At 51.9% G+C, this 27,949-nt stretch overlaps 13 protein-coding genes across 13 annotated transcripts; 9 read left to right on the forward strand and 4 right to left on the reverse strand.

Annotated features, from left to right (window-relative positions):
- Window positions 1-607: 607 nt before the first annotated feature.
- On the reverse strand, window positions 608-4,551 carry SNOG_02947 (hypothetical protein; the record flags this gene model as incomplete). Its single annotated transcript, XM_001793488.1, has 7 exons — window positions 608-778; window positions 836-988; window positions 1,140-1,306; window positions 1,969-2,134; window positions 2,167-2,604; window positions 2,653-4,250; window positions 4,512-4,551. 7 exons carry the CDS (start codon window positions 4,549-4,551, stop codon window positions 608-610), a joined length of 2,733 nt encoding a protein of 910 aa, XP_001793540.1.
- Window positions 4,552-4,621: 70 nt separating this feature from the next.
- On the forward strand, window positions 4,622-4,770 carry SNOG_02948 (hypothetical protein; the record flags this gene model as incomplete). Its single annotated transcript, XM_001793489.1, has 2 exons — window positions 4,622-4,652; window positions 4,697-4,770. 2 exons carry the CDS (start codon window positions 4,622-4,624, stop codon window positions 4,768-4,770), a joined length of 105 nt encoding a protein of 34 aa, XP_001793541.1.
- A 434-nt stretch (window positions 4,771-5,204) lies between these two features.
- On the forward strand, window positions 5,205-6,398 carry SNOG_02949 (hypothetical protein; the record flags this gene model as incomplete). Its single annotated transcript, XM_001793490.1, has 1 exon — window positions 5,205-6,398. One exon carries the CDS (start codon window positions 5,205-5,207, stop codon window positions 6,396-6,398), a length of 1,194 nt encoding a protein of 397 aa, XP_001793542.1.
- Window positions 6,399-7,502: 1,104 nt separating this feature from the next.
- SNOG_02950 (hypothetical protein) lies at window positions 7,503-9,874 on the forward strand (the record flags this gene model as incomplete). The annotated part of the gene is made up of 2 exons (XM_001793491.1): window positions 7,503-9,464; window positions 9,516-9,874. 2 exons carry the CDS (start codon window positions 7,503-7,505, stop codon window positions 9,525-9,527), a joined length of 1,974 nt encoding a protein of 657 aa, XP_001793543.1. The 3' UTR covers window positions 9,528-9,874.
- A 517-nt stretch (window positions 9,875-10,391) lies between these two features.
- SNOG_02951 (hypothetical protein) lies at window positions 10,392-11,339 on the forward strand (the record flags this gene model as incomplete). The annotated part of the gene is made up of 1 exon (XM_001793492.1): window positions 10,392-11,339. One exon carries the CDS (start codon window positions 10,392-10,394, stop codon window positions 11,337-11,339), a length of 948 nt encoding a protein of 315 aa, XP_001793544.1.
- A 1,238-nt stretch (window positions 11,340-12,577) lies between these two features.
- Window positions 12,578-13,380, forward strand: SNOG_02952 (hypothetical protein; the record flags this gene model as incomplete). Its single annotated transcript, XM_001793493.1, has 2 exons — window positions 12,578-12,643; window positions 12,709-13,380. The coding sequence occupies 2 exons, from the start codon at window positions 12,578-12,580 to the stop codon at window positions 13,378-13,380; spliced, it is 738 nt and encodes a 245-aa protein (XP_001793545.1).
- Window positions 13,381-14,114: 734 nt separating this feature from the next.
- SNOG_02954 (hypothetical protein) lies at window positions 14,115-18,196 on the reverse strand (the record flags this gene model as incomplete). Its single annotated transcript, XM_001793494.1, has 4 exons — window positions 14,115-14,450; window positions 14,541-15,448; window positions 15,743-16,354; window positions 16,828-18,196. 4 exons carry the CDS (start codon window positions 18,194-18,196, stop codon window positions 14,115-14,117), a joined length of 3,225 nt encoding a protein of 1,074 aa, XP_001793546.1.
- An 893-nt stretch (window positions 18,197-19,089) lies between these two features.
- Window positions 19,090-20,933, forward strand: SNOG_02955 (hypothetical protein; the record flags this gene model as incomplete). Its single annotated transcript, XM_001793495.1, has 2 exons — window positions 19,090-20,613; window positions 20,664-20,933. 2 exons carry the CDS (start codon window positions 19,090-19,092, stop codon window positions 20,931-20,933), a joined length of 1,794 nt encoding a protein of 597 aa, XP_001793547.1.
- Window positions 20,934-21,125: 192 nt separating this feature from the next.
- On the forward strand, window positions 21,126-21,366 carry SNOG_02956 (hypothetical protein; the record flags this gene model as incomplete). The annotated part of the gene is made up of 2 exons (XM_001793496.1): window positions 21,126-21,265; window positions 21,321-21,366. 2 exons carry the CDS (start codon window positions 21,126-21,128, stop codon window positions 21,364-21,366), a joined length of 186 nt encoding a protein of 61 aa, XP_001793548.1.
- A 55-nt stretch (window positions 21,367-21,421) lies between these two features.
- On the forward strand, window positions 21,422-22,752 carry SNOG_02957 (hypothetical protein; the record flags this gene model as incomplete). Its single annotated transcript, XM_001793497.1, has 2 exons — window positions 21,422-22,436; window positions 22,574-22,752. 2 exons carry the CDS (start codon window positions 21,422-21,424, stop codon window positions 22,750-22,752), a joined length of 1,194 nt encoding a protein of 397 aa, XP_001793549.1.
- A 960-nt stretch (window positions 22,753-23,712) lies between these two features.
- On the reverse strand, window positions 23,713-23,983 carry SNOG_02958 (hypothetical protein; the record flags this gene model as incomplete). Its single annotated transcript, XM_001793498.1, has 2 exons — window positions 23,713-23,806; window positions 23,967-23,983. The coding sequence occupies 2 exons, from the start codon at window positions 23,981-23,983 to the stop codon at window positions 23,713-23,715; spliced, it is 111 nt and encodes a 36-aa protein (XP_001793550.1).
- A 901-nt stretch (window positions 23,984-24,884) lies between these two features.
- Window positions 24,885-25,534, forward strand: SNOG_02959 (hypothetical protein; the record flags this gene model as incomplete). The annotated part of the gene is made up of 2 exons (XM_001793499.1): window positions 24,885-24,970; window positions 25,294-25,534. 2 exons carry the CDS (start codon window positions 24,885-24,887, stop codon window positions 25,532-25,534), a joined length of 327 nt encoding a protein of 108 aa, XP_001793551.1.
- A 650-nt stretch (window positions 25,535-26,184) lies between these two features.
- Window positions 26,185-27,945, reverse strand: SNOG_02960 (hypothetical protein; the record flags this gene model as incomplete). Its single annotated transcript, XM_001793500.1, has 6 exons — window positions 26,185-27,166; window positions 27,225-27,328; window positions 27,420-27,460; window positions 27,513-27,672; window positions 27,723-27,775; window positions 27,831-27,945. 6 exons carry the CDS (start codon window positions 27,943-27,945, stop codon window positions 26,185-26,187), a joined length of 1,455 nt encoding a protein of 484 aa, XP_001793552.1.
- Between the last annotated feature and the right edge of the window lie 4 nt (window positions 27,946-27,949).

A 27,949-nucleotide genomic window follows, 5' to 3' on the forward strand; every position in this document is an offset into this window, starting at 1 on the left:
GCCAAGCATCCCAAGCTACTCTCTATATCTCTAGTCACAACTACCGACCCGAGTCACCCTCTACCGCGCATCACCCTCCACGAATCCTCAACTCGAGCTCAACTTTCAACTCTCCCAGTTGCTTTACCTTAGATTACTATTTCCTCCTTCACGAAAAGAAAAGCCATAATGAGCACCCCCACCCACCCGCGCTTCACAGCCATCCAAGACGAACTATCCGCTCTGCAGAATCGTCTGGGCCGCGAACCGAACGGCCTAGCAAAACCATGAACCGCAGAGCACGATATCGCCATGAACCATCTCATCCCCCATCTCATCCCAGACAACGCGGATAAGATTGACTTCATGAACTGGCGCTTCGAGCATGCTCAACTTCCTCGTCGTGGTTGGGAGTCTCGTACCGGATTCCCTCAGCAGGATCCGTGTACCCAACGGCCACCAACTCATCTCCATATAATCTATAGGGGCGTTCCATCTCGCCAATCACCATGTGGAATTCAGACCGAGTTCGCACGAAGTAAGGATGATGAAGCAGGTCAAGGCCGCACGCAAAGTCTGGGATATCCCATCACAACTAAAAATAATTTCGATTCAAGATATCGCGCCCTCAATACTTCCCACTCTCGTTAATCAGCCCCTTATCCTCATTCTCCTTCTTACTCTTCTGACTCCACTCGGGCGCCTCGTCAATCCCATCATCCTCCGCCTTATCCCCCTCTTCCTTAGTCTTATGCACACTGTCTGGTAGATGCTCGGCGGGCGCATACACAGTAATCAACTAGGACACCCATCAACATCTCCCTCTCGATCACCCCAGACGCATCAATTCACTTACCTCCAACGGCTCATCCCCCTTGTTAACAAACTGATGCTGCGTGCCCGCGGGCACAACGACAACATCGCCCTTCTTAACCTCCTGATCCTTACCATTGACCGTCGCCAGACCGCGGCCAGATGTGAAGAGCAGGATTTGGTCGACGAGATGGACCTATGGGAGCAGCGTCAGCGAGCATGCTCAATCCTTTCCATCATCACTCATATGCATCTGTCATTTTCTACACACCCCACTTCCACCATTTCCCCCCCCCCCCCTTCCGCAAACTCTTCCCCACACTCGAAAAATTCGATATCTGACTTACCTCGTCCCCAATGTCCCCGCCCACGGGCACTTCCATCGCCACGAGCTGGCTGAACAACCCCGTGTGCAGGACCGTCCTGAAATCGCCGAAACTGCGCTTCTCGCTCAGTAAATTTGAGAAATGCACCATGTCGTGCGAAGGCGGCGCGTCCTTGCGGTTGCCGGCGGCTTTGAAGGCGTCCATTTTCGATGACAGGAGGGGGGTGGTGGTGGTGGTGGTGGTGGAGAGAAAGCGGGTTGTGGATGGGGTGGGTTTGGGAAGGTTGGAAAGGGTAGGGCGGAAGAGGCGAGATGAGGATTTGAACATTGAGTGTGGAAGTAAAAAGGCTCTAAGGGGGGGGATGTCGGGGGTTTACATGTATGTTGGATAGTCTGATACTTTGAAGAGGAATATGTCATAGGCAGGGTCGTGGTCTGGACTTTGGGGATTCGGTATGCATGACGTCAGTATGTGTCTGCGTTTTTGGTGCGATTCGCACATGTAGAGCTGGATGCGGAGAGCTAGTAGGATATTTCGTTGGGGCAATCGACGATGGAGACCTTGCGTGGTGAGTAATGTCGTACGCTGGTGAGGTGATGATGAATAAGCGCAATCATATCAGAAACTGACCCGGATGAATGCCAAAAAAAACTTGATTGATGCTGAGAGTGGTATATGTTGTAATTAGATCTATGCTCGTGATGCGAGTCTATGAATACACAAGATGATGGAATAAGCCTCAGTGATCATCATTTCAAGGCTCTGGAGTATGCCGTGACTAGTGCTGTGGCATCTCTCACATCTCTCACTTTTAGGTTCGTGAGAACTCAGCCCAGGTCTGCACTCGAACCAGTGTTCTCTCCATCTGTACTGGCGTGTGCATCGTTGAGGATGCTGCCAGTACCTCGTCGTCGCAGTCCGGCTGGCCAACCTGTCATCGACCAAACGAAGCACATGTCATTCTCCAAATCCCGGAGTTGCTTCGTCTTTCCAACACAAACACTCCAAATGCTGCACTGTTCACTCAAACCCGGTTGTTGCTGCGCGCCTCCTCCCTCGTCTCCCCTTGAAGCTCGCGCTCAATCTCCTCCTCCTCAGTCGGCCTTGGAGGCTTAACATCCGTCTCCCCCCCATTCATCTGCCACTCCATGAGTTTATTAAACGCGCCATCGGGATTATTGGTCAACTCCTCATACGTGCCCTCCTCGGCAACCTGTCCCTGGGAATTAATGCAAATAATACGATCGGAGCGCTTGATGGTGGAAAGACGATGCGCAATGCTGATCGTCGTGTTGTTGTCCAGAAGTAACTTGCTGAGCGCTTGGTTAACAAGCGTTTCCGATTCGGCATCGAGCGCGCTGGTTGCTTCGTCGAGGATGAGGATATCGGGCATTTTGATTAAGGCGCGCGCGATGGCGATGCGCTGTTTTTGGCCGCCAGAGAGTTGGGTGCCGCGGGCGCCGACGTGGGTTTCGAGACCGTCGGGCTGGGATGGGTCAGCAGTTGTTAGATAAAGGGTGAAGAGGAGACTTACGAAATCGCTGATGAATTGACAGTTGGCCTTGCGTGCGGCGGCTACAATCTCAGCGCGGGTGGCTTGCGGCACACCGTATGCGATGTTCTCTGCAATAGTTCCTGAGAATAGCACAGGTTCTTGGCCGACGAATCCAATCTTCCGACGGAGTTGCTTCGCGTTCAGGGTTGTGATATCTTGTCCGTTAATCGTGATGGTTCCTGCTGTTGGCACGTAGAAACGTAGCAACAGACTAGCCACAGTAGACTTGCCGGCTCCACTGGGCGCCACAATGGCAACGTTTGTGCCCTCTTTGATCGTGAAGTTGAGATCTTTGAAGATTGTCACCGCCGGCCGAGTAGGATAGCTGAAGGTGACGTTCTTGAACTCGATCGGCCCGCGTGCAGACTTAACGGGCAGACCTTTAGTCGGTGAAATGGTAGGTTCGCGATCTTGCAGCTCGAACAATCGACTGGCGGCTCCGACTCCCTTCATCATCTCGCCGTAGAATCCTGAGAGACCCACCATGCTCGACCCAGCGTAGGCCGTGTACATTAAGAATGACGACAGCTCACCGATGGAGATAACGCCGTTCTTGACCATGCCACCTCCGACGTATAGGATTGCGATGATGGTCAGATTGCCCATTAACCCAGTGCTGCCGTAGAAGCTGGCAGCCACCATAGCCTCCTTTTTCCCGAGCGAAAATATGCGCTTGATCTGTCGATTGTAGCGTGCCGCCTCCTGTACTTCTCCGGCAAATGCCTGACTTGTTCTTACATTGCCCAGACGCTCTTCCGCAATCTTGGTCAACGTACCGAGGTTCTTCTGGATCTTGCGACTGAGATTTCGTAGCGCACGGCCAGAGAAGAAAGCAACAATGGCTACAGGTGGGCCGATTAATGCGAGGATTCCAGTCAGTTTGATGCTGACGTAGCCCATCATGACGAAACCAGCTGCACCACTGACCAGCGAACGCAGACCATCAGAGAGATTTTGCGTGATGCTCTTGCCGACAATGATGGTGTCTGAACCAAGACGCGAGATCAAGTCACCGACGCGGTTGGCATCGAAGAATTCGGCATTCTGGACGAAAGTCTTGCGGTAGAGTTGAGACCGGAGGCGTGCCACAATGCGCTCACCAACAATCCTGAGAATGATGATGCGCCCAAAGTTGAAAGAAGCGCCAGCAATGAGGAAGCCAGCCAATCCAAAGTAGAAGGTCGTCTGATCCAGTCCAAACAGCAAGCCATCGTTCTTCTCCGCCTGCGTCGCCGCATCGAGGATCTTGCCAATGGAAAAGGGGATAGACATGGAGATAGCCGAGCCGCAAATGAGGAACAAAAACGCCCACGAGAGCGTCCCTGCCTCTGGTCGCGCGATCTTGATCAGCCGCCACATCTCCTTGAAGCCGCCGGGTGTGCCCCCGTCTTTGCCTGAGCCGTCCTTGCTCAGCTTCGCGCTCAGATTGACCTGTCGCGCTGCTGCTGCCTTTTCAGACTTTGCAAATCCCTGCTCGCCGTCTTCGCCCTCGGCGTCATGTTCTTCCAGGTCAATCATGCCCCTCTCTTTGATCTCGTCTTTGTACGACTTGCGCTTCTTCACCGGTGCTTTCACTTCTGTGGACGCTTCTGCCAGTATTCTCGAGGTCGTGAATAGCCGTATCGGGTGCTGCAGGCCATTGCGACGCGTGGTGCCCGCCAATGCAGAGCGTAATCCGGCCGTGGTGGTGAAGATACATGCTGCGCAGCTTCTCTGTGGTCTTGCAATGCTCTTCGGAGTGTGTTTTATCGTCGCTGGCTTCTTTGTAAAAGTCCGCGATATTATCTGCGACGGCGTGCGAGGTTGTATGTGGGAGAAAAGCGCTCCGTTCCCCGGACCATTCCAGGCCTTTGCGGACAACCCCAGCGGACCGCGCATCGTGAAGGGCGGGTAGACGGACGTCTACCTGGTGGTGAGGGTGAATTGACGCTGTATAGAAACTCTCAACATGGCGGTGTTTGGTGTTGTCGGCGTGGCGGGTCGATGACAGCTGCTCCGTGTTTGGACTGACTACCGACAAAAGTTGACGCCTCGGATAATGACGAAATGAAGACAGACGATCTCGCCCGGACCACGTGCCGCGGCGGCTCCGGTTGATGGGATCAAAGACACGCCAACGACAGATGCACTTGATAAGATCGTGGGAAATACGTGAATTGATTTGATTGTGGTAGCAGTCTGGTAGTTATTTGCAGCTATTGTGTGCGCGACGTCACTTGCACAAGCTTTGTGGCTGGTTGCTTGCTGCAGACACCGCAACACTCCGCGGCAATACCTAGCAACAACCCTCTTTATGGCCCAAGACAGGACGAAGAAGCGTTATGAGCACTTTACCAGTACTCCAATAGATCTAGCCGGCCAAAACGTAGTGAGACGGTAACGTAGCACAGCCCCAGGTATGACTGTTAGCAAACAAGGCTGAAGTCACTTCGACTCATCACCAACGAGACATATACCATGTGCATCTCTGGACCTACCGCGCGACTAACATCCCAGTGGACCAGCCTAACTTCACAAAAATCAATGCGACCATGGCTCCAAAGCCCACAGCTCTCGTGCCCATTCATCTAGAAGGTACAACACTCGAAGGCGGAGGCCAACTCCTACGCGTTGCCCTCGGCCTCGCCAGCCTGATCAAGGAACCCATCAACATCACCAACATCCGCGGCAGACGAGCGGGCGGCGGCGGATTAAAGGCGCAGCATCTCACATCCGTGCAATGGCTCGGCCAAGCATGCAACGCCCGATTAAGCGGTATCGGGCTGAAGAGCAAGGAAATCACGTTCACTCCTTCACAAGACGAGTCGTGTTTACCGGGAGGTGAAGTCCGCATCACCCAATCGACGCCTGGGAGTATCAATCTCGTCTTGCAGGCTGTGCTGCCTTACCTATTGTTCTCGGGGTCGAAGTCGCCAATCAGACTGCGTATTACCGGAGGCACGAATGTGTCGAATTCGCCGTCTCACGAGTATGTCGCCGAAGTCTTGCTGCCCATGCTCGCACTCATTGGTATCCCGCCGATTGAAGCAAGAGTCCAGTCGAGAGGTTGGTCGCAAGGGACAACGCGGCTGGGAAGCGTCACGTACACCATCACACCTCTAAAGACTAAATTGCCTGGGTTCCAACTCACAAATCGGGGTGAGGTCAAACATGTCAAAGCTGTCGTTATTGCGCCGAGAGACACGGAGCAGCATTTCCACGACGAGTTGAATGTCATGTTTGAGAAGCACGAGACTCGGTTCTTCGGGTCGAAGCCTTCTTCAGTCGACGTTGAAATCATGTTCGAAGACTCGCAGCATGAGAAGCGGTACTACATCCTTCTGGTTGCGACGACAAGTACTGGTATCAAACTCGGGCGCGATTGGTTATACGATCAAGCCGTGCGGCCTGGTAAGACGGAGAGGATTGCGCCGACTATGGTGAAGAAGGTCTCCGACGACTTGTTGAGCGAGATTGAGCATGGCGGCTGCGTGGATGAGTACATGCGAGATCAACTGGTTGTGTTCCAGGCTCTTGCGGATGGGAAAAGTCGAGTGTCTGGCGGCATGAAGGGAGATGCTTTCGTGTCGCCAAGTCTGCACGCGCAGACGGCCATGTGGGTTGCAAAAGAGATCATTGGTGTTGACTTCGATGACAAAGGAACATGTGAGGGTGTTGGACATGTGCCTGTAGGTTCGGAAGAAGTGGCGGAGCTAGCCAGAGTTGGGGATACGATGGGGATTTGATGTATTGCCGTGCATCGTGTATGCCTCGCCACAATCCTACTTTTGTTAGTGGCATGTAGTCTTGACCTTTGAGACTGCACCGTGGGGTCCTTATGTGGGGCCGCTAGGAGATGGTGGCTTCGATGTGCTTGAGCGTGAGTGGCACTGCGAGGTGACTACCGAGTCCCTGCGTGGGTTCTCCAAGACAAAACTGGCACTGACAGGTCAAGTTTGCCTTGGTAATCAAAGATGTTTCTATCGCTCCGCGCACATGTACGTGAAGCAATGCAAGTCCACATGCGGGAAGCGTAACCGCAGTGGCGCACGACGACGTAACGCTGCAGATGCAAGGCGCTGCACACGGCGGGCGCGGGGACGCGAAAGGATTGCTGGGACGGGAGCGTGTTTCCGGCGTCACTTGGTGCGGGGACTGTGTATCAATAAGCAGTGCTTCGTAAGTTCGTCTACACAATTGTTATCTGATGCGATGTCGGTAATCAGATCGGTAAAAGTGGGCGTCATCCGATATCGCGTCAAACCGGCGAATCACGTGCTTTCGGCGACAATATGGTCCTCCGGGCGGTGTGTATCGAAGGATGGAAAGTGGCCGATCAGGAGATTCACGGAACGATTCTAGCCTGACGTTGGGCGGTTTTCCCGCTGAGGCGCTTGGATCCTTACAGGACCAAATTCCGACAGCAGCCATCATCGACATCATTCCTCCTCACAACGCTTTTCAGTGCACACGAATTGTTCTGGAATCGTATACTATTGCTACTTTTTTCACCGTGTATTCTCTGCAAGTCCTCAAGCTGAGCAGGCGGCTGTCACTCTTTAGTGTCCGTTTGCCATTTGTGCCACAACGTGAGTAAATGTCACCCCACGATCAGATAAAGAATTATCTGATCGACGACCAACGACACGTTCTTCCTCTGCGTCCCGGCTGAGGGCTTATCCAAGCACGCAGACGGGCAGCGGATTCACGCCGCACCGTCACAGTCGTTGGATTACGTCGCGTCTGGTTGCTGTAAACCGTCTTGCTAACCATGGTTCGCGCCATCAGGCTTTGTCGCGCCTTCAAAAAGGCCCTCCCTCCGCCTCTACCACCACCACCCATCCCGCCCCATGGCCCCCACGCAGACCATGCCCAGTCACAGTCCCATACCGGAGACGTCGACTTCGCACCCACACGACCCAATTCCCATTGAGCCTCGCACCATTCCCCAGCTCTCCCTGCGCCCGGCCGAGTCACAGCCACAGCCCGAGCAGACGTCACCTAAGTCGCCCAAGTCGTCGGGCGAGTCGATCCTATGGAGCACCAACAGCAGCGATGAGTCGGAAGCAGCCGTGACTCCCGCGACCGAGCCCGACCGCGCCGTCGACGAGGTGGTCGACAAGCTCGAGGACCTTCCTGCCGCGGCCGTAAACTTCAATGGGCAGGCGCGGCCCCGACGCGCCTCCACCACGCTCATCTCAGACAGCCCGACCGACATCAGACGGATCCTGGGCGATGGCGAGACGGCCACAAAGCTCATAAGCCAGTGCTGCGGCGGCGGATGCTGTCTGCTCAAGACATTGGCCCCAGATGCCTCCTCTGACACCTTCGTGCCTGTCGTCGTACCCGATAATGCCGCCTTCAGGAGCCTCAACCTGCGTTTGGGCCCGCTGTCCCTCGACAGCGAGCTCACAGACACGACGCCATTGCCGCCGGTGAACATGTCCTTTGAGGGTCTCCCGAAGGAAACCAAGCACGTGTCCGAGGTCCACAAGACGCCGCCCAAGTACGTCCAGCCGCACCCGCCATACCAGGTCTACTCTGCGCCGCTGTACCACGCCCGCGAGTTGACCAAGCCGGGCGCCGAGAAGAGGACATACCACTTCGACATCGACGTCACCGACTACCCCGACGAGGGCGGCGTTGACTTCAAGGTCGGCGGTGCGATTGGCATCTGTCCACCAAACTCACAGGAGATCGTCGACGAGCTCTTCGACATTCTCTGCATCCCCAAGTTTGTCCGCGACAAGCCAGTCACACTCAAGACGTCGACCGGACGATGGCCGACCATCTGGGGCGAGGACCAGCCCCGCGAGCTGAGCACCACGCGCCGCGAACTACTAACCTGGTGTGTAGACGTGCAGTCCCACCCGCCTACGAAGAATCTCCTACGCGTCATGGCTGAGCACGCAGATGCGCCAAACGAGAAGAAGATTCTCACATACCTCTGCTCCGCGCAGGGTCAAGCAGCTTTCTGCGATCTACGAACCTCCTCGCACCTCACACTCGCACAGCTGCTCAACGCCTTCCCATCCTCGAAGCCGCCGCTACCAGACCTCCTCTCTGTCCTCACTCAGCTCATGCCACGCTTCTACTCCCTGTCGAACGACCCTCACGTCTCATCTGCACGCCCTGGCCTCCCCGGCAAGCGCCGCCTCATCGAAATGGCCGTCACCATCCACGAGACGCCTAATTGGCAGCCCGAACGCCCAACGCGCACAGGCGTAGGAAGCGGCTTTATGGAACGCATGGCTCACACCTTCATATCGGCGGAGAACGAGGGCATCGACCCCAGGAGCATCCTCGATCTGCGCATCCCCATGTTCCGAGGACTCATGGCCAACCCACTCTCCAAGCAATTCGGGGGTGAGGGCCCAATGGTGCTCATTGGCGCTGGTGTCGGCATGGCTCCCTTCCGAGGCTTCATCTTGAACAGGCTGAAGAACGCCAACTGCGCCAACAAGATCTGGCTGATCCAGGGTGTGCGCGATTCCATGCTGGATGAGCTGTACTCTGGCGAGCTTGGCGATCACGAGAAGGAGATCAAGAAAGTCGTGCAGAGCCGCAAGGTCAAGACTGGCGAATCGAGCGAAGTCAAGTACGTCCAGGACGAGGTGCGCGTGCAGGCCGATATTGTGTGGTTCGTCATCAACGCGCTTGACGGCCGCATTTTCGTCTGCGGCAGTAGCAAGGGCATGGGCGAGGGTGTGGAAGAGTCGCTTATGGAAGTTGCCATGCAGAAGGGCGGCATCAGCAGAGCCCAGGCGAAGGAGTTCTGGGCACAGAAGAAGCTGGATGGCCAGTACATTGCCGTGAGTTACCCGTATGAATGATTAAAAACTGCCTTACTGACGTTGACTTAGGAAACTTGGTAATTTCAAACGATCGTCTCAAACTTGTATATACCATATCACGATCTCGCACCTGGACCGTTTTTCCTATAAGTGCATCATCACATCTGGCAAAGAAAAAGGCGTCAACATAGACAAAGCATCATGCGCGGGCACACACATTGTTATTAGATGATTTCAGAGCCATCTCTCGCGAAACGGGGAGTTTATCGGAGCCCGACACCTTTCTGAAGACATACGAGCATGGCGTTTCACATTTGGGTGGAGTTTTGAATTTTGACTGGCCGTAATTTGACGGCTTTGTAGTTGAAATTGGCAGGGGAAAGAGAACGGCTTGTGTTGATAGTTGATAATAAAGAGATGTCATATTACTAGAGGCGAGTTTGGTGATGTGATATTTGCCTTTGATGTTGTCGTTGATTCCTTGTTGACGCAAGGGCTCGCTGATACCCGCCTTTTCTCACCGCGTTATGTCTGGGGGAAATAAGCTTCACTTCCCTCTCCCTCCCTGGACAGAAGGATTGTGGGGGTGGAGCAGATATTCTGGGGGTTCAGGTGGATTTTCTTGATTGATGTGAATCCAGAACAGTCGTGAGAGATGATTGTGGGGAAAGTTGGACGGAGGAAGAAATGGAGGGTGATTGTTAAGGTGAAGTGGGGCCAAACTCGAAGGCGCTTTTTAGACCTTGAACGCGCAGAGGTCGTGTCGTGTGGGAGCCTCAAGGAGTGATTTCCAGTCTTTCACTTGAGCTGATCAGAGGCCTCTGATCATCCAACATACATAACTGAGTATCTAATCCTACTGCTTCTCACCACAACCGAGTCATTAAGTTCGCTTTCGCACCATAATCGCAACTTCGCTCCAGATGTCAATCACAATCTTCCATTATGCGCTCCATCTCACTAAAATTTTATGCACCCGCGTCTCTCGAATCTGAAAACCTGTCCCCATTAGTCACAGATTTTCGCGAGAGCACTGCAACTAAGGTTGCCTGGTTTGATCATCGGTTGCCCACGGGATTTGCAGTGAGTACTCGTACGGTCTCGGAAATATCTTCCAAGGAGCTCGAAATAGTGGCAGATCACAAGGACAGCGGGACAATTGTCATCCCTCCGGAGCTTGTGGTCACCAGAACCCGGCTGGATGTCGCAAAGTCCACGGGAGCCAAGGATGACGGGGAACAAAATGCCACACCTTCAGTAACAACGACAGCTGATGGCCTAATGTACTTGCCGCGCGAGCTACGAGACGAGATCTACACTCATCTCATGAGCAACATGCCCGCCGAGATCCAAACCCGACATACAAGTGGATACATCTTCGCACCGCTTACATACCTACCAGCAAACGCTCTTCCGCCGTTAGCATCAACCAATCGCCAAATACACCGGGAAGTCAGCCTCGCATGGTTCCGCCGCACCAAGCTCAAGATCGCCGGATCCTCATGCGGCAATTACTCGTGTCTCTACATGTTCCTCGAGTATCTGAGCGATGGCGATGACGAGGGCTTTCGCAGTGTACGTTTCCTGGAGTACGAATCGTTGCTCTGGGGATTTGAAAAGGACCCTGATGGGGATTTCTGGCGAAAGGCGCCTGTTGACATTCACAGACGATGTACGGGACTCAAAGAGCTCACGGTACAAATTGAGGACCCGCGGTTGTATGCGTTGTACAAGTATCTCTGGTCCTTGGGAATTGCACGGGACTTTTGGGCTGGGGCTTCCATGACCCCGTTGAGTCATTTTGAAGATAAAATGCAGATGGGCAATATCTTTGACCATTCGGGTTCTTTCAGGCTGAGGGTAGTGTTTGTGGATGTTGAAAATGTTCCGTAAGATATTGGGATGGGGCCTGGAGAGCTGCTTGCTGCGCGCGCACGGGTTCTAGAAGGCTATCGTGTGGCGCGTTGTAGTAACGTTAAGCTTGAAATATATGTCAAGCGCACGACTTGCGTGGGTGGGGTGCAGGGTTGTGTAGAAGAGAAGTGGTTGGGAAACGTATCTAGGTAGACGCCATGTAGACGCCTTGGATAGATGATGTCAGAACGCAAGTCTGCACACCACTGCACCATCATGCCAAAAAGGTAACAATGATCTATGAACATCGATCGTGTGTGTGGAATAGGCTATATCGTCAGTCAGCCTGACAGATGACATCGCATGAAAATCATGCCACAGTCGACCAAGGCAAAACGACCTGTGCGAACAACACAGCATATGTGTTCCGATAGTTCAAGAAGTAAAAAGCAGTTCCCAATTATTATCTTTCCGCATTAGTGACTGAGTAATCGTACGGGGTCTTCTTCTCATGACTCACAGACATTTCCACATGCTCGTTCTTGACAAAAAACCCCACGAATGTTGATATGACTGCCATAACACACATCACTAAATACATGTACACGTGCCAAAGATCTAGGACCTATCTCGCCTGGTATCCCACCACGCTTTGCCGGTTACACACAGGCCAAACAGAAGTAGAGGGATGAAAACCATGCCAAATACCAAACCAATAATGGAACCGGTGCTTAAATGCTTATGATTGGGATAATGGCCTATCACAGCTCTTGAAAGGTGACTCTCGAATATCCGTGGGTCCATGTTGATGATGTTGACTTCTGGGAAGTCGAGGTGATCGCGTGTTGGGTGGTGGCTTAGACAGTGAAAAGACGACCGTTGTTCAAAGGTCGAACGTTTTCTCGAAAGATTTTGAATGCACGTTGATGGATGATTTAGTGCATGTATCTTTCCATACACTGTAGATTGCGTTAACTTGGTCATTATATACATGTTACTTGTGACTGTGAATTGTAAAGCACTAGCCTTAGTGTGACTGCACATGACTCCTGTTTGCAACACAGCGCAGTGGTCCGAGCAGAGTCATTTTCTATGATGTCATTGAACTCCAAAGTACCGTTTGTAAACGAGTCACCACGTGGTGTGTTCTTGGTAGCCTGTTTACAAAGTGCACTGACCATCTCATTAAGGCCAACAGACTATATATTGCGTTCACCTCTCGTCCCTCGACGGCCCTCGGATAGATCTCCTTAACTACACACAACCAGTCTAAAAAAATGGTGAGCACTGACAGCTGCGAGCCGTTTCGCTTCTTAGATCTTCCTGCTGAGTTAAGACTCATGGTAAGCCAAACATGTACAAGCCCTGAGTGTTGGCAATGTGCTAACCAGCTCACCCACAACCACAGGTGTACGAAAATTTCCAGCCTTATGTCGGGTATGAAGGACTAGGAAATCAGGGAAACAATTCCGGAGCTCTACTTGTCGTCCAAAGGCCCAACAACGCTATCCTGGAAACCTGCAAAGGTGTTCACACGGAGGCGAAAAAGATTCTACACGCCACGGCAAAGGAGTATCATTTCGACGGAATCACAAGGATTATAATCGGTACGCGCACAACTAAAACAGGAGAAGACCCCGTGGAGCTCCTCGCTCGGTTCATCATTGCAGTTACGGACCAGTCAAGCGCGCCGGAAGTTTTGCTAGCCAACCGTGACATACCGATCAATTTGCACCGTCACATAGACCGTGTGAGAAAAAACCACGCAGGAACTTGGTTCATCCACTTCGCTGTTTTCTGCGTCAGCATGGAGCCAGACTTGGAGATCGACGCAGCCGAACTCGCTGGGCCCCAATCTCAGTGGGACAAACTATTTGAACTGGCCGAATTGAAGCCTGGAATGAAGACGTGGGTTATTAGTATTGGTGGTCCTGTGCGAATACCAGAACATGAGAGCCCTCTGGACCCAGCTATTTATAGCAAAGTGAAAGAGCCGCTCGAGAGCGACTGGGCTGAGAAATGGACAGGCGATGGATCCGGCTTCCGCCTTGACCCATCCTCGTTCCGACTTGGGCAGTAATGCTCTCAAGATAATAGCGAATTACGACAGACTCTTTCACTTGGTGAATTATTGGGAAAACCGCGCGGGTATCCTTCGCATGGGGACAGTGTCAGAAGGCAATAGCACTCTCAGCTCCGCATCCCAGCTCCACGCCTCACCGTCAAATGTCCATCTACACTGCCACATTACCAATGCTGAGCTATAAATTTAAATTCAATTATACTTTCATAGCTTCAGAATGTAGTACGGAGCGCAATCATGAACATAAAACTTATCCCAAACTCTGCCCAACAACCCGCGCCCTCTTCCACCGCCTCAACCATACCATTCCGTAAAGCAAGAATCCCAAAGCGCTCACAACACAGAATATGAGTATGATTTCAGCCGCAACGATGCGAAAATCGACTATTTGTGTTGAAGCGTTAGGGTCATAGGCTGGGGGAATGTGGCTACTCTGATTAGCGGAAGTTGCAACATCCTCGCAGATAGACGTACGCTGAGGACACTGGCTGCGGCGGTAAGATTATGTTTCGGATACTGTTTACGGGCATGGTGTTGGAAGATGGGTATTGCGGTGCTATGTCAGTGGATTTGTGGCAGTGATAGCCTTGACTATGGACTTCCATGGCGTGTGATATTAAGGGATGCTGCACTTCACAAAGCGCTTTGCTGAGAACGTGAATTCTGCATATGAATTTGCGCCTCTGAAATCAATATCCACGTCGTACTGATGATAGACCCTCAGCAACCCTTCACATCCTCCAACCACGTGGTTCGTCTTCCTTCTTCTCCACAACAATACCCGCATTGTCCATCAAATCCCAAATATCCTGCCGTATAATTTGCAGCGTCTTTGATTCCCGGACTTCCCCTACTGACTCAGCATCATCGCTTTCATCATCCTGATCGCAACCCATATTCAAGAACACCGTGACACCAGTCTTCATAATCTCAACAGCTCTTTGGTTCGTCGTTTCCGACTGACGCTCCTCCACCGTTGCGTATTCGCCATAAGCGCCCGACGAGAACAGTTCCCTCTCTCTCCCGCCCCGCCCTGCAACGGAATAGTGCTTGCCATCAACAGCATTCTACGCGTCGACGCGATAATCCGGCACGAGTGTCGGATACCAGCGATCGCACCAAAGCTTGATCGACGATAGCTGGTCCAACATACTGACCCTAAGCCCCGTCGGAGCATCGTGCGCGTCGAGTAAGCGCTTCGCCCACGTATCAAGCGCGGACGTCGAGTCGATGATTTCCACCGTCTCGATATTGCGCGGGAAGAGGACGGTCGGCGGCACGAACACGGGGTTTGCATCGCTAGAGAGAAGGTTCGGGACGGATATGAAAGCTTCCTGAGGCGCGACGACGCGGCGCAGATTAGGGAAGCTGTGCAGCGATGTGAGGTGCGAGATTGATTCGAAGAAGTCTGTGCGAGGTTGGCGGACGGAAGCGGGCTCGACGTCACAGGTGTCGATGATGAGGGTTTCGAGCGAGTCGCTTTGCATGTCTTGGAGCAGGGTGTCGTAACCACTCTCGTCGTGTTCGTCGCCAGGGTGTGTGCCGCTTCCTTCTTTGCGTGTGAGATGGAGGGCTAGGTAGAGCAGGCGTGGCGCGAGATGAATTACAGCGGGCAGGTATTGGAACACGCCGTCTCTGAGGTACGCATCGTAGAGGAATTCGATCGGGACTTGGGCGCTGAGCTTTTCGATGCGACACCCATTTTGGTTGGGTATGACGGCGGACGAGGGAATCGCAAAGTTGAGGCTTGCGCAGGTTACAACTTCGACATTGATGTGGCAGGTCTTCAGGCTCGACATGCACATGATGTGCCAGGGGAGCAGTGCTGGGGAGGTGATTGAGGTAAGGTTTCGAAGACCGGCGACCCAGTTGAGCTTGCCTTCCTCTGGCAGCCTGAGATATCCTTTACCGATCTTGAGATGCATGTCATCATGCTCGGCTGGGACTGACTTGACACCCTTTCTCGATATGCGCTTCCCAGAATACCTCTCATCTACAGCACTTGAAGAAGACATCTTGCCGCCCTTGTGCTCCGGGCTGGGCGTGCACTTGGGTGAGGGAAGAGCTGGAGGATGTTGTGCGAGTGACGAATCGCACATAGCCATATTTGCAATATGCTTGTATTGGTGTTTGATGAGTTATGGTAAGAGCTGCAGATTAAGAAGTGCGCAACGAATAAGTGGCATCGTCCCTACGCAACGAATAAGTGGCATCGTCCCTGCGCAACGAATGAGTGGCATCGTCCCAGCACACAGTTGTCCTTGCCCTCTGAAACCACATAGCATGTCCACAGTTGTCTATTCGCTCACATCACGCATCCCATCCAAGTCACCCTCACATCCGGTCGTAAAGACCAAACACTTCAAGTACACATCGTCACCGATAACACCGTTCACCTCCTTTACACCCCTCTCCTCAAAGCCTAGTCTACGAAACATCTTGATCGAATTCTCGTTGTCAGGATCACAGTACCCCGCGAATGCCGTCTGCCCCTTCTGTTCTCGGTAATACTTAATTAATGCTTTTGACGCCTCAGTCGCGTAACCACGACCGTAGTACTTGGCCATGATTGCAAAGCCAATGTCCGGAACACTCGGCGCGGACGGAAAGCGGTCCTTACGCATCGATAAGATCCCGATCAAGTGGTGTTTGTTCACAGAGTCGGAAAACGATTGAGCCCGCTGATCGTCTCCACACCCACCGGCTGCAGCATCGGGAGTAAGCGATATCAAGAAGCGACCATATCCAATCTTTTCGAATGCATCTGTGCCTTGCTCGATGAACCTTCGTGCAGAGTCTCGGGTGTCTCTGACTCCTGGCATTCTTCGATGTATGTGGAGGATCTCAGGGCTGTTGTTGAGCTCGTAGATGAAATCGACATGTCTCTCGTTGTTGGCGTCGAGGTGCGACAAAGTGAGACGTGGAGTTGAGATGCGGAAGTTGTAGTCGAGCATGTTGGAACTGTTGAGGGCTGTGTACATCAGAGCATGAACTCGGGCGTGACTATGTCATGTCTTGGACGTATGTAAGTTAGGCATCACAGGTTGCCTGATGTAGCTGAGTCATCTAGCCTAAAGAAGAGTGGGGCACCGCGCATAGATAAGCACTCGACGGAGCAAGGTTGATGTGGTAGTGCAATGCTTGCATAAGTGCACTATATCCCATTTCTGCTGTGAGTCTGTGTTGGTGTCGCGGCAGGTTGCCACATTCCATGTCCTGCCATCGCTGCGGTAGTCGTCGCGGGCACTTCGTCCAGACACTTTCCAAACCAACCTTTACTTGTACATGTAGTGGTGGTGGTGGGCTCGCTCGAAGGGGTAGTTGTGGTTGTTGTCGTGACCGAAGTCTTGTCTTTACAGCCGAACCAGCCAGGAGTCTTGCACGTGCTTGTGCTGGACGAAGATGTACTCGTTTCAGCACTGGTTGAGTGTGTCGCTGTCGTACTCTCGTCGCGGCAACCCCACCACCCGGGCGTTTTGCAGGTTTGTGTTCGAGTCCGCGTGTGCGAAGATGTGGGTGCTGCAGTTGTCGTGGTAGACGGCTTGGAGTGGGTACCGTTCTCGAACTTCCAAAGATAACAATCAACACAGTTGACATCCTCGTCAATACACGGCGCTGCCTTTTCATAGACTTTGTAGACGTTGTCAATCGCGTATCTGAGGCGATGGGTTGATGTGCTTTGCCTCCACCCAAGATCTTTGACGACATCATAAGCGCAACGTTTACCAGTATGGCAAACCGTCTCAAAAGCGTAGCCACCGATTGAGCAGAAGCTTGATCCTCCGCTACACGTGCCCATGTATACAGGGTCAGCTGTATGTCCGAAGTGAAAGCCACCAGTGTTCTTCCGTAGAGGTGTGATATCACCAGCAGTGGGAAGACCCAAGCGGCGCGCTGCTAGTGCTTGAGGGTAGGTCTCGAATGTCACTGACGGTACGCCATGCTGGAGACCAATGAGGGAGGCTAGGACGCCGCCAAGACTGTGGCCGGTCGTGATGATGTTCGCGTTCGGGTACAGCTTCGTGACTTCTTCGTACAACTCAAGTGTTGCTGCATAGTATCGGTTGGGTTTCTGCAACTCATCCTTCACACAGGTCTGATCGCACATATACGTCCCAGTTTGGCAGTCGCACACCTTGCGCCAGAGATACGAGCCACCTTGGCCGCAGCAGCAGGAGCCCATCAAGTTGTCGTTTTCCTTGTCGTGTCCGGACGTACCATTGCCTTCGAACATGGCGACAGTCGTGCCTTTGACTGACAAGATGATGGTGGAGTTGGTGTCGTCGCTGAACACGTGACCTCGGATACCACTGTCATCCCAACCGAAAGGGACGGATGAGTTGTATTGGTCGTCGACATCGAGCCACTCTGGATCGTCCCGACCGGCCTTGTACGCGTCCTCGGACATGTATGCAAAGTTAATGATTGTCTCCTTGTCTTCTACATCCGGGCCTGGAATGTCTTCGGCGACCCAAATTGGAGACATGGGTATTTGATTGTCGTAGAGTCGAGCAGCAGGTCTCTCAATCTTGACGGCTTTCGTCTTGATGGGGAACGGCCCATATTGCCCTGCGGCGGCTGCCACAAATGCTTGGTCCGCAGTGATATCTAGCCTGCGGGCCCTAGGGCCTGGTTGACCAGCGCCATGATGGAAGATGTGTCGGAGAGTAACCCCATTTGCCGCCGGTTCACTATCAACGTCGCATGGTCTACCAAAGGCGCCGAAGCCAGCAAAGCAAGACGAAGCAGCAACTATAGACGCGACCTGCGCGAGGTAGAAAAGAAGAATGATTCGAGATTTACGATGATCCATGTTGTTCGAGCGAACTAGCGGGAGAGAGGAGGATGAGGGAGTGTTGAAGTGTTGATGGCTGAGTTGTCGCCTGCGCACGGTCGCGAGGGCGCGTGACATGTACGCTAGCCTGATTCAGACAGTTCTGTGGGTACGTCATCTTCGACATGGTCACCCTACCACACATGTGATGGTATGCCCGACACAAGTGTCGTTCTTCCGCTGAACACATGATGGTGCTCTCTACGTGAGAGGCGAAACTGCCTGCGAGGTTGATGATGGATTTATCCATGGACGATATCGATCGTACGCGTAGCCTGGCGCGCTGGCGCGCATCAACGACGGAACTTCCTGTCGCCATTCAATGCACTATTGAGCTAGAAAAGGATGGTGATAGAAGTGGAAGAAGAAGCAGAAGACTTGCTGCTCAAAAGGAGATCGTTGTAGATGCCAGTCCTGAAATTCAGACTAAGCGGGAAAAGCTTGGTGAAATTGGCATGACAATTGCGAAATAGAACGGAAAGCAGAAAATGACTGAACGATTTAGACATAAAAGCACATGCTGTGAAGGAGAATGTGAAAGGACGGTGTGCACAAGTGGAGCTCGAGGCACAGATTGTCAGCGGATTGTGCGCCACGTAGGATAATTACCGAGAGCTGATCTCAAGGAAACTGAGTGCTCTGAACTTCACCATCGCAAAGAGCTTAATATGATTGTATACGATTGTTTCTGCTGTCTCTAGCATTGACTGAAGGTGGGCATGCTAAGCGGCCGCAGGTTTTTCCGAGGTGGGGCGCTAGCGGGCAGTAGCGCCAAAAAAGTTCAGTAGCAGCTGCAGTTTAAGCGGCAGAACAGCAAGGCAAACGAAACACCAACGTATATACACGGAAACCACGACTTAAACTGTATAAATATGGCAATGAAACGCAAGCTGAACGAGCACGATGTTCCGGAGCCGGAGTCACCTCAATCACCAAAGCGCAGAGCGAGCGACGCATCCCAATCCGAACCCGCCAGCCCGCCAGCACCGACACCCGCGAAGGAAGTTGTCGCATCTTTCGCTGAACTTCAGCTCGAGCCGCGTCTGTTGAGAGGAATCAGGGACCAAAAATGGGGTTCTCCTACTGCTGTACAGTCAAAAGCCATTCCGCTGGCACTACAAGGACGAGACATCCTTGCGCGCAGCGGTACTGGTACAGGCAAAACAGGCGCATACCTTCTTCCCATCCTACACAATACCTTACTGAGGAAAGGAAAGACTTCTCTCATTCTCGTACCCACCAAGGAACTAGCGCTGCAAATCACGAAAGTAGCCAAAGCCCTATCAGCACACTGCGGCCAGGCAGTGAGGATACAAAATATTGCTGGGAAGGAGTCTGAAGTCGTGACCAAGGCAAAACTTGCAGACAACCCGGACATTGTCATAGCGACACCAGCGCGGGCGAGTGCGAACATCAACACTGGTGCGCTGGCGGTTACAGAGCTTGCGCATCTGGTGGTAGACGAGGGCGACCTGGTCATGGGCTATGGCTTTAAGGAGGACCTCGATCAGATTGCGCAAAACATCCCCAAGGGCGTGCAAATGTTCCTCATGTCGGCTACCCTCAACACCGAAGTTGAATCGCTCGGCAGCCTTCTCTGCAACGACCCCGTGGTGCTCAAGTTGGACGATCTCGATAAGGACTCCAAGCGCGTCAAGCAATACGTCATAAAGTGCGCTGAGGAGGAGAAGTTCTTGCTGATCTATGCCATGTTCAAGCTGGGGCTGATCAAGGGCAAGACGATCGTCTTTGTAGGAGACACCGACCGCTCGTATCGTGTCAAGCTCTTCCTCGAGCAGTTTGGCATCAAGTCGTGCGTGTTGAACTCGGAGCTTCCACTGGCTTCGCGCCTGCACATCGTTGAGGAGTTCAACAAGAACATCTACAACATTCTGATCGCATCGGACGAGACTGAGATTTTGGGATCGCAGAAGAAGGCAGACGAGTCGCGGCCGAAGAAGAAACCCAAGACGGACAAGGAGGCAAAGAACGACTCTGGCGTGTCCCGCGGCATCGACTTCCTGAACGTATCCTGCGTCCTCAACTTCGACTTCCCCGCGACGTACAAGTCCTATTTCCACCGCATCGGCAGAACTGCGCGTGCTGGCAAGTCCGGTACTGCCATCTCATTCATCATCCCCAAGGACAAGTACAGGAAGCACAAGTCGACAACCTTTGCTGGCTGCGAGAATGACGAGGAGGTACTAAAGAAGGTTGAGAAGCATCAGGAAGCTGGGCAGAAGCTGGAGAACTACAACTTCGACATGAAGCGACTGGAACCATTTAGGTACCGCTTTGGAGACGCCCTTCGGTCTGTCACGCGTATTGCGATTCGAGAAGCGCGCATCAAGGAGATTCGCTTGGAGCTCTCAAAGTCGCAAAAGCTTTCGCGCTACGTATGTACCCTACTATGCAACTTTCTGAACACTTACTAACGTCATCACAGTTTGAAGAGAACCCCGAAGCGCTCGCGCACCTCCGACACGACCAGACGCTCAACCATCCCGCGCGCATACAACCACATTTGAAGCACGTCCCAGACTATCTGCTACCAGGAGGCAGCAGGAAGCCGGCAGATGTTGGCTTTGTAGGCCTGAACGTACCTCGCGTGAACAAGCGGCAATATGTAAAGGGCAAGGGGAGGAAGGTCGTGAGGCGAAATGGCAAGGTTGATCCGCTGAAGACGTTCAACGCGAGAGGGAAGGGGAAGAAATAGGCGCATCAGCAGTGAGGATGGCGGAATGAATCCACACTTACTCTCCAACATATCTTGACGATAGATCTTCTGATGTGCAATGTAGGATACGTGTGTAACCGACACGGCTTTGCGTAGAGCCTTTCATTCTCGTTTCTCGAAGTGTGCATCGCGACAGGGCTGCCAATCATGCAGCATTGAAAGACAGCCACCATGCACGGCCCCGCCAAGATACTCGAGAAGCTCAGCCTCGATGATGCATCCTCAACTCTGGCCATGATTCTCTCTCTTTCAGCGTGGCCGTCTCGAAGACTGCCAGTGCCTTTCTCTATTGTTCTTTTGGGCGTGCTCATGTAGGTCATACCACGCTTTCTTAATGCTTGGAAGAATTCATACTGATATGCGCAGCCCAACGAAAATCCAAACACAGTCGCGGTTGATTTCAGTTTTCTAGGCCTTATATCGTTCCTTCCATTCGCTGACTCTCGATTTCACGCGCGCACACCACCATGCTCTCGATTGAGAAGGGTGTCGACTACGACGGTGTCGAAGGCGAACTACCATACAAGCATGTACGAAACTTGGGCTTCGGCCACAGCGGAAATGTTGAAGAAGTCGAGGACCAGATGACCGGCCAGGTCTATGCACGGAAGACCATTCGAATCACTGGCACAAAGCGCGATAAAGCAGAGCGGACTCGGGTGTTTCGCAACGAAGTCGCCATCATACGCGGCCTGGAAAGCCATCGCCACATTATAAGCGTGCATGCAACATATGCCACCACGCGTGTCTTCGGAATACTGCTGGAGCCGGTAGCCAGCCAAGGAGATCTGGGAGACTTCCTTTCCGACTATTCTCGCGAAATGGAGGAGGAGGCGACGATACCGAATGTACGAACTGCTGCCATGAAGCCCGTCATCAAGCAGGGCTTTGGTTGTCTCGCAGCTGGGCTCGCCTTCATGCACCAGAGAAGAATACGACACAAAGATATCAAGCCACGCAACATCATCGTCCACATGGGAAAGCTCATTTATACCGATTTTGGTTATTCTTTCGACTCTAATGGTTTTAGCCGGAGCACGACTGAAGGCAGGCCGGATTATTTCACTCGTCGCTATTCAGCACCCGAAGTCCTTAAGCACGACCAGAGGAACTCCAAGTCGGATGTTTACTCCCTGGGATGTGTCTTCCTTGATATGCTCTCGACACTGTGTCCAAGCTTGATCGTCGATAAAGATGAATGCTTTTCGAATACGATGCAGCAGCTCCACAGTCAATTACAAGACATAGAAGCACCGAAAGATTTGGACGTATTGACAGACATCATTTCATGCATGACTGCGCAAGAAGGCTCATCCAGACTATGCTCAATGCATGCTGCAATACCGCTGTTGCAACAGATTGAAACCTGCTGCTCAGATTGTGTTGGTAGTCCGTTGCAGGAAGAAAACGAGCGAGTGAAGCGTGATAACTGCTTCCTTTGTCAAGGTGGCAAGATGAAAACGACCGCGACCATATATACTGGTAGGTCCGGCACTAATTTGGCAGACGTGAATTATCATTCGTCCTACGAATGGGTCTTGAAAAAGTGGAAGCGCTTGCGTTACAACAACAGTCAGCCTCCATGATGCCCGCGCTTGTGTTTGCGCTGACATCGCTAGCGATGTCGCAATGGGAATTCAGCGACTACTATGATGGGCCACCACCAAATTCCAGGAGTGGAGGCCATCTTCTTGAAGGAACTTATAATCCCCAAAACCCCGCAATGGCTCTGCACTATGAAATTCTCGATAGTTGTGAGCTTTCTTCCTCTTCATACTCGAAGCCACCTGGGCACTGACAAAGTCAAGCTTACCACGCGCATCACAGGGATTTCTTTCAGGAAGGACGGGTTTGTGTGTCTAACTGTTGGTAAGGAGTAGATATTGACAAGTGACACAGCTTTTTTCAGTCCTGTTTACCGAACCAGCGGGCGCAAATGCCATACGAAATAATGCTGTAACAGACTACAATAGTGCGCTCTCACATGTCTTGCTTGGGGGACGGTCCTATATACAACGGCGCCGGTTCATTGTTGTTAGGAACAGAAAAGCGTTTTGCTATGCAATGTGGGTGGTATGCAAGTGCTCACTGTTGCTCAAACTGATTTGAAATAGACCCATATTCACCTATCACGGGCAAGGCACTCTGAAGTCGGGAGTGGCACCACAAGAACACGCGATTGCATATTCCTATGGCACGACTCCGCAATTACTCCCCGCTGAGGAGCCGCTTTCCAAAGGTCCGATCTGCATCGTAACAAATAAGGGCGAAAGATCACTCTCCCAGGCTTCCAGGATCTTCTTTGGTATCCATCACCCCATCCAGTACAATGCCAAGGTCAAGGATCTCGGATATGTGCATCCCAACGAGCTCCCCAGGTTTTTAGATTACTGGGCCATGGATCACAATGTCGAGACCCATCAGGCACAAGAAGTTACCATGGAGGCAGATAACGCTCGTTCTCGCGCTATTAGTTATAATTCTAGCAGTGGGGGAAAGTGCAATAGGTGATTTCATGGCTCGTCCAGGCTGTCTACCTAGGTAGAACAGTAATTACACTGAAATGTTTCTCCCGTGTTTTCCTTCTCTAAACAAGGTATAAAGCGAACTTGTTTTTTGAATAAGCATTGTAAGTTGCATCAAAAGACATTGTAGCGCACTGCGTTATATCATCTCTTATCGTCAAGACCCGAGAGGCACAGTGTCCCGAATTTTGACGCAGCATCGTGAAAAGATGATTTCAATTAGCTAACCCCGATCACCGAATCGCCTTGAGCGCCACAAATGACCTAGAGTACCGATTGCCATCCCGTGCCACGGGCCGCTCGGGGATGACCGAATTGTGGTCCAATCTGTTCCAGTAGCGCAAAATGACATCCAGCAGGCTGGGAGCCGGCCACGCCATGATCCCGTGCCGTAATGGATAATCCGACGCCTTCCCCCGCAGGAAGATACCAATGAGGCACTCTCGGTAACCATTTGCGGGACGTCATGCGAGAGGCGTATTCTTACCGTCCGTGCGTCGTCATGATGGCATTCGAATGATATCAACGACGGGGGCCATGACGAATGCAGTGAGAATCTGGTTGCCTGGACTTCATGTACTATGCAAATCCTGGTGTATCTTCACAAAGGCCCCCGAAAAAGCTGGCAGGCACAGCATAAGCAATCACAGCCTGATACCGAAACCTTTCTGCAGACCTTGTATTCAACGCCCTTTAAGCAATATTTTACACACTTCCATTGCATCCCACGACAAGCGCTCGTATGGCTAAGGCGCACTGGTGCAGTCATGTTGCTTCAAAAGTGTCAGACTGCAGGGGGATGGGTGTAGGATTGGCATCTGCTCACATAAGGGACTTCTTGGGATATGTATTTCACCCTCGCGACCCTTCAAGGGGTAGCGATTCGTCTACCTTACAATACACCTGCTACTTCATCTCCTATAACACTATCTATCCTGAGTCTGGCCCTACTGACGTAACAAAAAGACCACCAGAGGTATATCATACTTGAGCAAATTGCACAGAAGGCCGTAAGACTAACATGCCACATCAAATGGGGCTACATGACTAGAGGGATGTAAAGGCGTTTTCCTGGCGTACAGAAAGTGCAGCAAGGCAATTGCACCTCTCACACGCGTCCAAAAACGTGGCAGATGTAATACCCACTTGCCGGCAACACAAGTCGCCCAATGACACACTTGGGCTAGAGCAGTTCAACCTTACAATCTGCGTGTTACTGTCGTGGTTCATGACAGTTTGCATTATGTGCTGCATGATGGTGACCGATCACTCTTCTGCCTTGTGCGTTGTAAGTAACAAGAAATGGAGTACCACAGCGATGGGTCAATCTTAGGTGAACGAGCCAGCATTGATTTGGACTTACACGCTCTTTATCTTAGTAGCTGCATCAGCTGCATGGTCCACAATGCTGGGGGAAATTGTGGGCCACTGTAAGACACCACCGCCAGCAGAGAACGCCGTAACCCACGGTCGGGACCGTGGACTGTTCGGGTAGGAAGCCGGTTTCCTCGCTATCAATGCATGCTCGGGCCGCCAGACGAAGTACATGGGTAAGCGAGTGTCCTTCTGTAGGGTCTCGCCACCAAAGGATAATACAGAGGGGGTGTGTGGCAGGCCCTTCGTGGGATTGGCTGGACAAAAGCGGCCTTCCGTTGCATCCAGCGCTTATGACTACCACGATACCTATAGCAGCCACCGCGGCGGGAAAAAGAAGGACGGCTGTATCAACCTCACCTTATGAGCAATCAGATGAGTTCAGTGAACAAGAATGCACTGTGATAATTTAATCCTGCGCCTCTTTGAATGCCTCTCAGCTCGTCTGGCCTTGTCTGGGTCATCATCCGTGCTCCCCAGACACCCCTGAAGTCCCCGGCTGGACGGGCGGCCCCGCGCCTTACCCATCTGAAACCCGCTCTCGCGCAGGAAAATCACCGATGCCCGGGTCTTACGTCGTACCGATTCGCTGTCCTAGCTAGGTATGGAGGCGGACACTGTCTTACACGTAAGACTGCCATTGCATCAAAATTCAGCACCACTTATGCCGTGAAGCAATAGGTACGCTACGTAAGGCAGATCGCAGGGATGTTATCCTGAAAAATCGTCAAAGTAGTCGACTAGATTGCATCACATCTCCAGCTTGATTGGCCAATCTATTAAGATTGCCAAAGATTGTTTCTCGGATGAAAGCCTCCATATGTCCATATATCCTGATCGAACCCAACTTACACATGCTTCCTCAATTTGGAACCATCCCCATTACACCAACGTCTGCACCTGACCTATGGCTAGCTGGCAACAATAACGAATAGTCAAGAGTAAAAATCCCAAGATCCTCATTCGCTAAACATCTGTATATCTGCCATTGTAGATACGAGAACGAAAGAAAAAGTAATGACTCAGTCTGGATCAATTTGTGTCGTAGAACAAAATCAAAAAGTGCGATATTTGTCGCAATCGCGATCAACCGAAAGGAAAACTATCAATACCACGCAATGGGTACAAAAGAAAAGTAAAAACGTAAGTTGGCTGCGATGTGTTGAAACATGCGAGCATGAGGTGGTCGATTCCGTGTCCGCGCAGGATCATAATCAAAACGTGTAACGTATTTGAATAACAAGCAAGAAAGAAATTGAGATCTGTTGCAAGAGACTTGAAGAAATAGGAGAAAGATGCACAGAACTCGTAGAGGAGACATGCTGTGTGCATCAATAGACGATAGGCTGGTCGATCTCATCGTCTTCATCGTCTTCATCCTCCTCCTCCTCCTCTTCAGAACTCTCGTCTTGTTGCGCAACCGCAGAGTTGTAGTATGGATGGTAAGCGTTCGGATTGTGCGTAGGATGATACCCAGCTCTATGATAATGCGGATGAAAGGCATATGGATTCAGCTGAATGTGGTGACCCATGGCATTCTCCTGCGAGTTGTAACCATATGGATTCTGCTCTGGATGGTAGCAGTACTTGTTGCTCACTGGATGATACCCTTCCCGATTGAAGTGAGCATGGTAGCCCCGGGGGTTTGACTCTGGGTTATAACCGAATTGGGCATGACTGGGATGATAACCGTACACGTTGTGTGTTGGATGATAGCCATGTAAGTTTTTTTTAGGGTGATAACCGAATGGGTTGTGGTCTTTGTGGAAACCATTAGGATTATGGGTGGGGTGGTACATATGTGGATTACTGTGCGGATGAAAGCCACGTACATTCCTTGTGGGGTGATACCCGGATGGATTGTGCTCAGGATGAAACATATGCTGGTTGATCTGTGCATCGTATCCATACGGGTTTCTCTGTGCATGATAGAGATGTGGATCCTCATGCAATGCAACAGGGCTCGACGCCCATCCTTCTGCTGATGCTTCAGCGGGGTTGTTCAGCATGTTCGCATTCTCCATCTTCCAGTAACCAAGCAAGTAGGGTATGTCGGTATCCTTGACTTGTCCAACATGCTTTACCTTGACGTTGTGTTTAATTGGGTGGTGAATGCCGAAGCAAATCCGTGATGGTGCACTCAAGGGTGGGTTCTTTGGTACATTTGCCATGATTACACAGATAGGGTTCTTCTGCAGCGGTTGTTCTCCATCCAACAAAGCTGGGCTTTGCCCTTCGGAGTAGGCTACAGCATGCTCTTGGGGGTTGACTCCACGTTTCTTGGTTCCTTGATTGCCATAAGTGAAAATTGGACTGCAGTCTGTGATCAGTATGAGAACTGTGCGGGTGAGCGATATAGAACGTTACGTACCAAGCGTAAGACATTCCTTTCCTTGAGGCAACCACAATAAAACGTCGGATTTGTGTATGAACTTTACCGTTGTACAAGACGGTTGAGATAGAGCTGTTGTAAATCTGTGTGGTGTCTCCTGCTGCTTCCGTAAATAATACAGCAAATACCTCTCCACATTAGCTTTAACTTAGTAGAGAGAGCCATGGTACTCACCGTTCCTTCCGCAAAGAATGTGTCATGGCGCACTTTAAAACCTGGGCTAATTGAGTACACTATAGTCTTTGTGCCAAAAGTGTCTTCACTGACTCGGATCCAGGGGCTCATGAGGATTAGGATTCGCCGTCGTGTAAGTCCCGTTGATGGAAGCCCCTCTTCTTATCTGATGACTTCCAGCCTGCTGGGATGAAGCTGAGGTAGACGCGCCAGCCGTTGTATGGTAGCCTGCATTCAAATTGTTCGATGCTGCCTAGCACGATCGTCAGTTCCAAGATGACATGGAGAAATTGAGACACATACCACACCAGAGTCTCGTCGAGGCCAATCGAAGAAAACCCAATTGCCCGGCAAGCCTTTGCATGGTCAGCGTCTGTGACAATTCAGTGGAGTGTTTCCATTGCGACCTACCATTAGTCTGGTCGAGACGCTCGCGAACTTCCCTCCCATATTGGTAGCTCCAATTGATCCGCATATACGCCTGACAATGTTCGCTCCATTCTGCGGCCCAAGGATAAGACGGCATGTTC

This window comes from Parastagonospora nodorum, assembly GCF_000146915.1.
Source record: "Parastagonospora nodorum SN15 chromosome Unknown scaffold_4, whole genome shotgun sequence".
Classification (NCBI taxonomy): domain Eukaryota; kingdom Fungi; phylum Ascomycota; class Dothideomycetes; order Pleosporales; family Phaeosphaeriaceae; genus Parastagonospora; species Parastagonospora nodorum.